A 13,825-nucleotide genomic window follows, 5' to 3' on the forward strand; every position below is an offset into this window, starting at 1 on the left:
CTATTCCTTTAGCCTCTCCTCGCTTCTGGCGAGGCTTTTTTCTCCCTCTCTCTCGCTCTCTCTCTCTCTCCTCTCTTTGGTTTTGCCTTGGCTTCCCTTCTGTTCCCGCGGCTCGCTCGGTGCGCCGGCACGAGTCTCTCTCGCTACTCCTTCTTGCGGAGCAAGGGCTTCTTGGTCTCCGCCCCTATCAGCTCCTGTCTGCCTCCTCCAATCCTCAGAAGCCGACCACCCACTCTTCCGCTACCACTGGAGCCTACGTACCATCTATCTCCTTGGAAGACTCCTGTTTGGCCTCATTCCTTACAAGGGTTTTTTCTGCCGTTAAGGCTTTTTCCCTTGTCGCCTGCTACGGGAGAGGAGTCCCAGGACTGCTTGTTTCAAGCATTCACTGTGGCTTCCTCTCGTGGTAGACAAGTGTCTTCGGCTACGAAGAGAGACTTCTGCTCACGTCGGCATCTTAATACAGAGGAATTGGAGGATTACCGATCAGGTGAGGAGAGTGGGGAGGAGAGGGAGACACAATTGGACAGTTTGCAACGCCAAGAGAACACAATGTCGGCCGAAGAACAGATCCAGGAACTCTGGAAGGCGGTTCAGGGCTTGTCACAAGAATTACAGACGGTTAAGGCTGAAAACGTAGTTCTACGACAACTTGCCACGACTCGAGAGGTTCCGCCTGCTGAACTACCGATAATGTCGCTCCCTTCGGGGAAGTTTGATGGTTCACCAAAGAAGATAAAAGAATTTATGGAGGCTTGTGTGGTGTACTTTACATTTAGGCCTCGTTCCTTTGCTACCGATCAATCCAAGGTAGGCTTTTTGATCTCAAACATGACTGGTAACGCCCTTGCTTGGGCCACGCCATTGGTGACCATGTGGGAGTCCACGCCTTACCACATTATTGTTTACCCTACCAGGAGGTCTTCAAGGAGACAATACCTGCGGATCTGCCTCCACACAGGCCTGAGGATTGCACCTTGGAGCTAGAACCTAATGCTTTGGTTCCTTTCAGCAGGATGTTTTCCTTAACCCAAACTGAGAGACAGGTATTAAGGAACTACTTGGATACTAATCTGCAAAACGGCCTTATTCAACCTTCCAAGTCTCCGGCAGGAGCTTCTTTGTTTTTCATAAGAAAGAAGGACTCCACCGATTTGCGTCCTTGCATAGATTACAGAGGACTTAATAAGGTTACAATCAGAAACCGCTATCCCATGCCGCTCATATCAGAGATCATAGAGGCTGTACAGGGGGCCCGCATATTCACCAAACTAGACCTTCGGAACGCATACCATTTGCTTCGCATTGCCAAGGGAGATGAATGGAAGACGGCTTTTCGCACCCCGTTCGGATTATACGAATACAAAGTAATGCCATTCGGATTGGTAAATGCCCCAGCTATATTTCAGCGATTCATGGATCGATTATTTTCTGATCTACTACTGGTTACGGTCATCATCTATCTGGACGACATTCTGATTTACTCATCTGATTTGGAATCCCATATCATTCATGTTACTCAAGTACTGGAGCGCCTTCAACGCTATAAACTTCTGGTCAAACCCGAGAAGTGCGTATTTGCAGTCTCCTCCGTTCACTATCTCGGATACATTCTCTCTGGAGAAGGGATTTCCATGGATTCAGGCAAGGTCGCTGCTATACTCGATTGGTCCTCCCCAGACAACATAAAGGAGGTACAAAGATTTCTTGGTCTCTCAAATTTCTACAGGAGGTTCATTCCAAACTTCTCAGAGATAGTACTTCCCATTACAAGACTCTTGAGGAAAAATTCAGTGCCTTTCCTATGGTCACCCGAAGCTGAACATGGTTTTAGGAACTTAAAAAGATGGTTCTGTTCCGCTCCGATTCTTCGGCATCCGGATCAAAACCGACAGTTCATTGTTGAGACTGACGCCTCTGCCATGGCTATAGGGGCAGTTCTTTTGCAAACCTACGATGGTGTGGAACATCCAGTCGCCTATCTCTCGAAGACTTTGTCTCCTAGCCAACTCAACTATTCGGTTCTAGAAAAGGAACTACTCGCCATGAAGCTGGCATGTGAAGATTGGCGACATTTACTGATGGGTGGGCGACATCCTTTTCTCATTAGGACAGACCATAAGAATCTCAAGGCATTACAAAACATGGAGTGCGTAAATTCAAGGCAAGCCCGATGGGCTTATTCTTTTGCCCAATACGACTTTCATATCACCTATATACCAGGTACCTCAAATAAGGTTGCAGATGCCTTGTCAAGGAAGGAAGTTCCCGGAGACTGTATCCCTCATTCTCGGGAAGTTATGTTCAAGAGAAACAAGATCCTGGGACTTGTCAATGTTTTCTTTCAAGAAGTGAAGACCGCGTTGGCATCTGAAAGGCCGAAGTTTCTTAGGTTACGAGGAGGGAAATATACCGAGAAGGAAGGTTTAGTGTTTTACGGTAACCGACTGTACATTTCAGATGGCCCTTGGCGTAAGAAGATCATTCATTTGGGCCATGATCCACTTACCGCGGGTCATAGAGGAGTGCATAACACTACTGAACTTATTGCAAGAAGGTTCTTCTGGCCTGAATTGAAAGGAGAGGTTAAGGAATATATCAAGGCCTGTCCAATATGCGCCAGAGCAAAATATCCCTCTGGCAAGCCCTTAGGTTTGCTGACCCAACCAGAGATGCCTACACGCCCATGGGGTCTCATCTCTACCGATTTTATTGTGGATCTACCAGAGTCCGAATCCTGTACTTGCATCATGGTGACGATAAATACTTTCACTAAATTGGCACATTTTTCCCCGCTACCTGGCTTACCTACCGCCACTCAGATGGCAGAGACCTTTACACGAGATGTTTTTCGACTACATGGCTTACCTGACAAGATCATTTCCGATCGAGGTAGTCAGTTCATCTCAAACTTCTGGAAGGCTTTGTGTTCTAGAGTTGGCGTGGAAAGAGCACTTTCTTCTGGTTTCCACCCTCAGTCGAATGGCCAGACGGAACGACTGAACGCCACCTTGGAGCAATGCCTGTCCAATATGCGCCAGAGCAAAATATCCCTCTGGCAAGCCCTTAGGTTTGCTGACCCAACCAGAGATGCCTACACGCCCATGGGGTCTCATCTCTACCGATTTTATTGTGGATCTACCAGAGTCCGAATCCTGTACTTGCATCATGGTGACGATAAATACTTTCACTAAATTGGCACATTTTTCCCCGCTACCTGGCTTACCTACCGCCACTCAGATGGCAGAGACCTTTACACGAGATGTTTTTCGACTACATGGCTTACCTGACAAGATCATTTCCGATCGAGGTAGTCAGTTCATCTCAAACTTCTGGAAGGCTTTGTGTTCTAGAGTTGGCGTGGAAAGAGCACTTTCTTCTGGTTTCCACCCTCAGTCGAATGGCCAGACGGAAAGACTGAACGCCACCTTGGAGCAATATCTGAGATGTTATACCAACCGACATCAAGACAACTGGGTGTCATTGTTACCCATCGCGGAATTTACGTACAACAATTCTACACATTCCGCGATAGGTCTTACTCCTTTTTTTTGCACGTATGGAGTGCATCCCCGATCCATTTTTCCCATGATTCCAGTTCCTACAAACTCTCCCACCGCGGAAGCAGTGCTTCAGTCCATTGCGGAGGCGCATAAGACTGCTGAATTCAGTCTGAAAAGGAGCAGGATCCGAAACAAGGAACAGGCGGACAAACGTCGGCAGGGCTGTCCCGATTGGAAGAAGGGAGACAAGGTGTGGCTCTCTACTAAATTTCTGCCTTGATGGGTTCACCCTTCCAAACTTTCTCCTCGCTTTTTGGGACCTTTTTCTATTCTATCTAAGATCAACCCTGTCTCTTTCAGATTGAAATTGCCTCCCACTCTCAGTCGCATTCATCCTGTTTTTCACTCCTCCCTTCTCAAACCTTTTGTTCCGGATCCCCACCTAAGATCCCTTCCCCGTCTGCAGGTTCAAGGTTCTGGAAGTACGAAGGAATACGAAGTTTCGGCCATTCGTGACTCCAGATTCTACAGGGGACGCTTGGAATACTTGGTCTCGTGGAAGGGTTACCCGGAGTCGGAGGACTCTTGGGAACCGGTCTCCCACATTCATGCCCCCTGGTTGTTGAGTGGTTTCCATCGACTTTTTCCGGGAAAGCCTGGGGGGTTTCGCTTTGAGAGGGGGCATACTGTCATACGCAGCCGGGCCGATTGGCGGATACTTCCGCATTGGAGGCTCCGGCGCAGACCGTAGTTCCAGCACGTTGTGTCCGCTTACGTGCAGTCTCGGTCTAGCTCTCCTGCAACATGGCGGTCGTTGGGAGGTACTTCAGCCTCTCACTCCCAGCGATCGCTGCGTTGCAACCCCGTAGCTTCTGCTTACTGCCTTTGGGTGAGAACGCTAGTTTTTTCCGTCTCGCGGCTTGTTCCGCTCTATTCCTTTAGCCTCTCCTCGCTTCTGGTGAGGCTTTTTTCTCCCTCTCTCTCGCTCTCTCTCTCCTCTCTTTCGTTTTGCCTTGGCTTCCCTTCTGTTCCCGCGGCTCGCTCGGGCCGCCGGCACGAGTCTCTCTCGCTACTCCTTGTGGAGCGAGGGCTTCTTGGTCTCCGCCCCTATCAGCTCCTGTCTGCCTCCTCCAATCCTCAGAAGCCGACCACCCACTCTTCCGCTACCACTGGAGCCTACATACCATCTATCTCCTTGGAAGACTCCTGTTTGGCCTCATTCCTTACAAGGGTTTTTTCTGCCGTTAAGGCTTTTTCCCTTGTCGCCTTCTACGGGAGAGGAGTCCCAGGACTGCTTGTTTCAAGCATTCACTGTGGCTTCCTCTCGTGGTAGACAAGTGTCTTCGGCTACGAAGAGAGACTTCTGCTCACGTCGGCATCTTAATACAGAGGAATTGGAGGATTACCGATCAGGTGAGGAGAGTGGGGAGGAGAGGGAGACACAATTGGACAGATACGCACTGACACTAAGTCAGTGGAACGTAGGGATTATAGAATGTTCTTCTGTTAGAGTGTTTATATGCATTCCTGTCCCGGCGGCTGATCGCTCTGGGCACCTACATTAAAGCTCTTATCATAAGCTTTTACCAGTATCCTCATTTATTACAAATGGCAACGAGGATTACCTAAAAGGCCCCCGGAGTTAGCCCAACTGCGCTGCCGATGGTGCCGTGCACCGCACATCCACGAACAGCTGACCGCGCTCCTGCATACAATTGCGGTCCCTCCTGACGACATCGGAGGCCAGGCCTTGACGACAACGCAGGTAGGAGATATCTATATATCGTGCCTGTGACGCGTTGGTCAAAAGGGACATTTCGGCAACGATAGTACCGCATACTAGTATCTCAGCATAAAGCCCATCATTCGAATCGCTGGCCAATGACAGGCTGGCGATTCGAGGAAAGGACCTTAATGCGTCAGATTTGCGTGCTGCCGTTTTGAGGACTATTATCCTGTTGCCACAACAACGGCAAGGCGAAACAAGCATGGAACGAAGTACAGTTGCTCACACTAGTAATACCGTCTGATAAAGATCACAACACACATAGCCGGCACGCGAAGGGAGACTACAAAGAGCCTGTCAACACAGGCCAATAGAAAGCACAACATCTATAAAAAAAAAAAAATTACTGACCAAACATATGTGATAAAGACAGACAAGTGTGCTGAAGACACATATTATTGTTATTGGAAGCATAAAAGACACTGCACAGACCAAGATTGTGCACAAGTGTGGTGAGAACACACATCATCGGTACTGTGAACACAAAAGATACTGCACAAACCAAGATTGTGCACAAGTGTGGTGTAAACACATATCATTGGTTTTGAAAGCGCAAACCGTTTTATGGTTACCACAGACCATGCCAGATAGTCCAGTCCAATAAGGACTCTTCAACAATATCAACAAACAGCTTTGGAAATTGCTACCAAGCACTTTAAATTTTAAAAAAAAACACATACAGCCATGCAGAATGTCCCACCATTAACAAAATGTCTCCCATGCCCCGGAAACTCAACGTACCCGTGGGAACAGTGAATAGATGGCTTCCAAGTATATCTGAGGGCCATTGGTGGAAACAAATTCAATGACGATCTCAAGGAAGCGACCTTGCTAAATTGTGCAGGAGCAGAGGCCCTAAGAATATTCAGGGCGCTTTCTGAATCCAATGACGCAGGAGGAGACGGCAACTGCAAATTTGAGAGCGCACTAGCCAAACTTGCCAAACACTTCGGAAACAAGACAAATGTTGTGCTAGAGAGGTACAGATTCTTCTCCAGGAAACAGCTAAAGGGCGAGTCAATTGACACCTTCATAGCATCTCTCAGAACGCTTATGTCGACTTGTAGCTTCACTGGCTTCGGGGATGAATATCTAAGAGACCAACTAGTATTGAATGTTGCCGATCCACAAATCCAACAACGATTATGGCAAACAAAGAACCCATCCTTGGAACAAGCCACCGAAATTGCGAGAAGCATGCAGCTAGGTGATCGCTGCATGAAGGAAAGATTCGACCAAGTAGGAAATACAGAGGTCAAATTCATTGAAGAAGACATAAGTGAACCTTTAGTGGCACTCGTGAGAGGAACATCTTCACATGCTACGAGACCCTTTTCTAGAAGAGGAAGCAATCCAGGGTATCCAAATCAAAATCAAGGGCGTTGTCAAAAGTGCAGTTGGTACAGGCACAAGGATGCCAACAGAGAATGCCCTGCGGCAGCCGTTGAATATAACAGATGTAACCAAATTGGACATTTCGCAAAAGTCTGCAAGAATACATGTGGAAGATCTGGCAGGTTCATCAGAAGACCATTCACCAGGTCGATGAGAGGCACTGTACGAGCTGTTGAAACTGACCAAGGACACAATGAGATTCTGACCATCAATCAAAGAAATCCACCTACACAAATACTCACTGTCACGTCTTTGCAACAATCCAAGGGTCCCTGGATCGACATGCAGATCAGCAGTATATCCTTGCCTATTATGGTAGACACTGGATCCCCATATACTATGGTGGATGTAAAAACCTTTCTAGGAGAGTTGTCCGGCAAGATGGGAGACATAAAGAACATTGCAGTACGAGCGACAGGATATGGAAAACCCCCCATAGACATCATTGGGTACACATGGGTGAAGCTCAGATTTCGCGACAGAGAAACGTACTGCAGACTCTTTATAGCCAGAGATGGTTCATCTGTAGTAGGCTGGGAAGAGCAAGCTGCTCTTTGTGTGAGAATTCACCCTGGTGAAGAGAAGCCCATTTTAACTGTACTGAATGAAAATATTGATATTAAAGAGGCACTGGCGAAACAATTTCCCAAAGTGTTTAGTGGAAAAATTGGACTCCTGGAGGGTTTCCAGCACAGAATCATCCTAAAAAAAGGTGCCATCCCGATAGCTCACAGAGTTCGTGGAGTTCCTATTGGAACTAAAGAAGCATTAAAAATTGAACTCACGCGCCTATGTGAACAGAACATCATGCAACCCATTGAGAGTTCAGAATGGCTTGCTCCAATAGTACTTGTGAAGAAACCTAACAACTCCATAAGAATGTGCGTCGATTTAAGGGACCTGAACAAAAACATCTGGATTGATAGGCATCCCCTTCCAAACATATATCGGAACTATTGACAACCATGAAACCGGCAAAGTACTTCAGTACCCTGGACCTATCCTCTGCCTATCATCAAATTGCCTTGGAGGAGAACTCGAAGAGCCTTACGTCATTTGTCACTCTGTTGGGGGTGTTTATGTTCAAGAGAATGCCTTTCGGACTCGCATCAGCTGCAGCAGTGTTTCAGAGGCTAATGACACATATATTCGGGGGCCTGGAAGGTGTACATTGCTTCCAAGACGACATCCTCATATCAGCCATCACAGAAGAGGAACACGACGCAATACTTATGGGTGTGTTACTAGTAATCCAAAGAAGCGGCCTCACTTTAAAGTTAGACAAGTGCAACATCAAATGCAAAAAAGTGTCCTACCTTGGTCATTCCACAGACGCCAAAGGCATCAGTCCCAAGAAGGAAACTAATGGACACCATAATGAACATTGCAGAACCAGAAAACAAGGATCAACTGAGGAGCTTCCTTGGAATGACGGAGTACTACTCCAAATTCATAGGTGACTATGCCAACAAGACTAAGAATATGAGAAACACCATGAAGAAGGTGAATAGATTTGAATGGTCTGAAGAATGTAAAGTGGAGTTTGAAAAAATAAAGTCTAAAATTAATCAAGCACCAGCTGTAGGAATGTTTGACTGCAGCGCGAAGACAATCATATCAGTGGATGCCAGTAAGATCGGTCTGGGAGGAGTCTTAGAACAAATACAAAACAAGAACAAAGTAACAATTGCCTTTGCGTCCAGAGTGTTGAAAGGAGCAGAATTGAATTATTCCACAATAGAAAGGGAGGCGCTGGGTGTGAAGTGGATCGAACAACATTTCAGGAATTTAATTTGGGGGCTACCCATTATACTCAGAAAAGACCACAAACCACTAGTGCATGTCCTCCAGTCTAAAACACCCCACCTCATATCACCAAGAATCAGACGATGGATCCTTGATATCATGCAATACAACCTCAATGTATGTTACACTCCAGGGACACAAAATAAAGTGGCAGACTGTTTCTCCAGATTATCGACCAACCAAGATGCTGAATCTGAAGATCCAGAGGGAGACATAATAACTGCCATAAATCCGGCCATTCCCATAGAAGAATGGAAAAACACAACCGTTACTGATCCTGAAAAACAAGAAATTAGGAAAGCAATAACCAATGACTGGAGAGGATTGTGTCAAAATCAAACAAATTTCATGCCCATCAGGGAAGAAATATCCATGGACAAGGAACACATCTATAGAGGCTATAGAGTAATTCTGCCAGTACAACTCAGAAAAAAACTAATCGACCTAGCACACAAAGGACACCTAGAGAGAAGTTTGACAAAGGACCGCTTGAGAAGCAACTACTGGTGGCCACACATGTGGAAGGAAGCGGAAGAAATGGTCAAGAACTGCTCTGCCTGCGCCACAAGCGACAAATCCAAAGTTCTGAGGAAAACACCATTACAACCAGTAGAAAACCCAAAAAATGAGTGGTCCAAACTAGCAATAGACATCATGGGTCCATTCGAGAATCTTGAAGCTGTAAAAATCTACATCATAGTGCTTGTAGACTATACGTCCAAGTGGACAGAGTTGGGAATATCAGAAACAAGTGTAACTACAAAAAAGATCACAGAATTTCTGACAGATGTGTTCAACAGAGAAGGAGATCCCTAAGAACTGGTCTCCGACAATGGATCACAATTCGTATCATTGGAATTTCAAGAGTTTCTCAGAGACAGGTCAATCCATCACATAACCACATCCTTATATCACCCAATCTCTAATGGACTTGTAGAGAGAAGGAACAGGCTAGTAAAGAGTGTGATTCAATTGGCCATAGTCAACACATTTCCATGGAGGGAGACACTTAAAGAAGCCCTATGTGCATACAGGACAACTCAACACACCACCACCAATGTCGAACCATTCACCACGATGAGAGGCAGAGTCGCATGCAATCGACTCAGACCAGCATGGATTTTCATGGACAATGGAGAAGCAAAATTGAACATGGACCATGTCCAGAAATTAGTGAAAGGAAAACAAAGTAAATACAAAGCATACTATGACTCAAGGAACAGAGTAAAAGAAATGGTAATTCAAGAAGGAGACTGGGTATGTGTCAGAGAGCCCAAGAAAACACCCAAAGGTGAATCTGGTTTCAGATCCACGCAATCTGTGTTGTTGGATGATGGGAAGAGATGGTCTGGTGATGACCTGGTGAAAATAGAAAAAGATTTCAACAAACCAAGCACACGTAAAGACACACTGTTGAAAGGCAATGTTCAGACAAAAGATATACACCAACAAGGTTATGAAGAAGAAGATGACAAGATCTCTCATGGGAGTGATAAAGGTTCTGCTGGTGAACTGTCCATGAGGAATCGGAGGACCAACCGAAACTTCAACAGTGACTATGTCTATTATTGAAGTGCTGGCCACAGCATCCTCCTGTTTAGAAAAAAAACTATTGCAAATGATGCTATTACTGTCACAGTTATCCACAACCATTCCAAGTTTCCATACTTTCTTTCATATTTCTCTTATTTCCGCTTTGTTTCCTTCTTTCCTTTCATTCTCCTCCCATCCCGTTTCATATAGGAAGGAAGATGTTAGATGTTAGATACGCACTGACACTACGTCAGTGGAACGTAGGGATTATAGAATGTTCTTCTGTTAGAGTGTTTATATGCATTCAAGTCCCGGCGGCTGATCGCTCCGGGGGCCTACATTAAAGCTCTTATCATAAACTTTTACCGGTATCCTCATTTATTACATCGGTGTCCTCAGAGATGATCCTACGATATCTCAGAAACTGACTGAGTGGAATGCTTGAGAAGGTATTTTTTGGGTGGAAACTTTTTGCCTGTAGAAGACTATTTCTATCTGTTTCTTTCGTGAAAATTGTAGTCTGTAGATTTCCTTCTTTCATATAGGGGTGACAGAGGTGAAGGTGGCTGCCCCCAGCTGCAGGACCCTCCACGTAGCCCATGCAGTCCAGGTCCCCTGCTACAATGCTCCAGGCGCACCCTATACAGACACGTGAGCCGTGCCAGAAGGCCGGGACGCACACAAAGGCCTGCCGTGGTCCAGGTGCACTGGCAGGTCTCAAAGTCGGTGAGGAGGGAGATACATCCCTTAGATCTACCACCAGGCGTTTTCGCTGCGTATGGTGCACAGAAAGGGTGTTTCTGCCACTGCGTTGCGGTCTCAGGCAGCAGAGCTCCTGGATCAAGCAGCCATTTTGCTCGTGCACAACAGCGACCCCCCAGTAGAAGTTTTGAAGGGTCCAGGAGGACTTTGGGTTCTCAGCCTCACCCGCAGGAGCAGGTGGAATACAAGGCTTAACAACTAAAGACATAGAAGAGAAACTGGTACTTCATCTTTTGGACCTGGACAACTTTTCATAAGTTGACCCTTGACAAGAGGGTACAGAGACTTGCTACCCTATATTTTTCATTGTGGTATTTTTTATTGCTGATTTTCACAAATTTGTTTTTACTGCAAAATGCAGGGAGTGTGTTTGGATAAGGCAATGTGACTTGGGGGTCAGTAGGAGAGAGCATGGCGAGATGGGGCAGCAAGGGTGTGGGGGGGTTTCCCCCATATTTTGCAATACAAAGAAATGGTGAAAATAAAATCAGAAATGAAAAATGCTCACTAAAAACACATAAAACCCACAGGAGTAGGATTGAATGTTACAACTCCTGGGATGAGAGTGGTGCCTTTAAAGATGCCTCTCTCTTCCAAGTCATTCCCAGATCTTTGCCCGGGACATTTTCTTGGACACCAACAGGGAGAGTTAACTTCCAGTTAACTATCTAGAGGGAAATGTTAAAAATAGGGAAAGTCTTAACGAGGCACTAAATAACTTAGCGGCCTGCAGAGGACTATTTGGTAGAACCTCTGGCCAAAGGAAAGTGCTGTCAACATCAGTGGTACTGACAGCAGTGTCTCTGATTCCAGTGGTATGTTGGTTCTCCACTAGAATGGAATGGACATACTGCTAAGTATTGGAGGGAACCCCTACCAACACTTACCCAACTTCCTTTCTGGGTCTTGACCCTGCCACATTAAGCGAAATTGAAGACATCTCTGGGATGTCTGCACAAGGGCAAGCTTCCCGGTGACCAGAGGCCAGTGGTCAAGTCCTGAAGAAAAAAGTGAGGGGATTTATTATCATACGCCATGGGATGTGACGACACAAGATGAGTATATAACGGTGAAATATGCACATTTAATTCTACTGGATTTGCATAACCATACAAATTGCACAAGACATACACAAAACCAAGAGGATATTTTCTAGGGTTTGAAAATTTTAAAAAGTGTGCACGTTTTAAACCCCAAGAATCAATGCCAATGTTTTCCATGGAGAGTGCAGTCCCAAAATGTGACATTTCACCCTTAGTTTTTATTTTTCACCCGGTTATACAGTGTAATGGTGAAGTGCCCGACCTGTGAACCTGGCGACTGTTCGAAACCCAGATGGTGCATAAAATCAAAATTTTGCAGAAGACGGTCAAAGTGTCTTCTTTTACACATAGCCTCTAAAAAACCCTGGGGGATGGCGTCCGCTCTCTGAATAAAGTGGGGGGACGCCGTCCACCCGCGCGTACCCTCGACTTGAGCCCTGCTTTAGGCGCACAGCTTAGCAATCTGTTAGTCCCAGAAGGTGCTGGGGAGCCAGGGTATTACTGAGGAACCACCACTCACCTTTGGGTTAGTGGTGCCATCCTTCTTTTAGGGCCCACCCACAAGGGGTTACCCATTTCTACTTGGTTGAATTTCGGCCTGCCTTACCTGTCCCCTTATCGCTGTGGCCGACTCTGTGAGAGAGCCACAAGTCAGCCATCTTTGCTAGTTCCCTTGGATCCGTGATGATGGAATTAGCAAAGTGCTGACGCATGTCAGGCGACTAAGCGCTCATGACGTGCTCAAGCATAGCTAAATCAAACATGCCTTCAGGTGGCCGCTGATCATCGCCATTCGTACCCTTTAGCGTCTTCCAGGGGCGGAAGTTAAAGGGTCGCTTCATTTTTTGTAGAACTCTGCAATTAAAACAGGAAGAGGTCTCTTTCAAAAGCAAAAAAGCGCAATTTCTATTTTCATGGCAGCCAAGAGCAGTGAACGAGAGAACAAAAGTGAGAGAGTAGTGAACAAATGTGAGCAACTCTTAGACTGCTCCGAATGCGGACTAGTTCCACAAGCTACAGCCCACGTTTCCAGCATTCTGATTGGCTGAGGCGGCCACTGCCAGTGCTAATAAAAAGGTACATGAGAAGAATGAAAGAACTTCCAGGGTATGCATGGGCCTGCGAGCAGCTGAGAGAGGTAAGAGGAAGGGCAAAACGTATGGGGTTAGGGCGAGAGAAAGAACCTCTTTGCTGAGCTCAGATAGAGGAGTGGGAGACATCCCAGGGGTAAGCGTAAAATATTGACTCTATATAGGGTTACACAGAAGGAAGGTCCCTGCACTGTGACCTTTCAGAGCAGAGTGAGGGGCTTGCAAGTGGTAATAGTACAGAGTCTATATGGGGTCCATAGGCTTATACAGAAAGAAGGGCCCTACACTGTGAGCTTAGAGAGAGAGAGAAAGAGAGAGAGAGAGGCTTGCAAGTGGTAATAGTACAGAGTATATATAGGGTCTTTAGGGTTATACAGAAGGATGGGCCTGCTCTGTGAGCTTAGAGAAAGGAGGGAGAGGCTTGCAAGGGCTAATAGTACAGAGTCTGAGGCTTGCAAGTGGTAATAGTACAGAGCCTGTATGGTGTATATAGGGTTAGAGTGAAGGTAGGGACCTGCACTGTGAGCTTAGAGACAGGACTCTTCCTTCAATGAAGATGGAGCCGGGGTCTGTAGTATGTAATAAATGTGAGGAACAGAGGACATCCACAGGGATAAAAGGGAGTCTACAATGAGGGTTCATCAACGCAAGAGGAGACGTACCTGCCCAAGACGCTCTTCACATCCTAGAGAGAGAAAGAGAGAAAGAGGACAATATAAATAGCCATACCACAATATTCTAAACATTAATTTCCATTTTGCAGAGATGCAGAGCTATGGTTGGCAACAACCTCAGACCCTGGAGAAATTGCAGTGTCCTGGGATTCTGTAACTACCACTGGAGGCTAGTCACGAGATTTGCCAAAAATCACCCGACCACTTGGGGACCACACCAAGGGATATCAGC

General features: G+C 46.3%; 1 protein-coding gene across 2 annotated transcripts in view; it reads right to left on the reverse strand.

Moving 5' to 3' along the window:
• Positions 1 to 13,825, reverse strand: part of LOC138521789 (E3 ubiquitin-protein ligase TRIM39-like) — a 168,765-nt gene that overhangs the window by 102,529 nt on the left and 52,411 nt on the right. For both annotated transcript variants that reach the window (XM_069634875.1, XM_069634874.1), the window contains exon 4: positions 13,582 to 13,604. In XM_069634875.1, the coding sequence (XP_069490976.1) occupies positions 13,582 to 13,604 (23 nt within the window). The remainder of the gene's footprint in view (positions 1 to 13,581; positions 13,605 to 13,825) is intronic.

This window comes from Ambystoma mexicanum, chromosome 13 (assembly GCF_040938575.1).
Source record: "Ambystoma mexicanum isolate Mex_15411 chromosome 13, UKY_AmexF1_1, whole genome shotgun sequence".
Lineage (NCBI taxonomy): Eukaryota > Metazoa > Chordata > Amphibia > Caudata > Ambystomatidae > Ambystoma > Ambystoma mexicanum.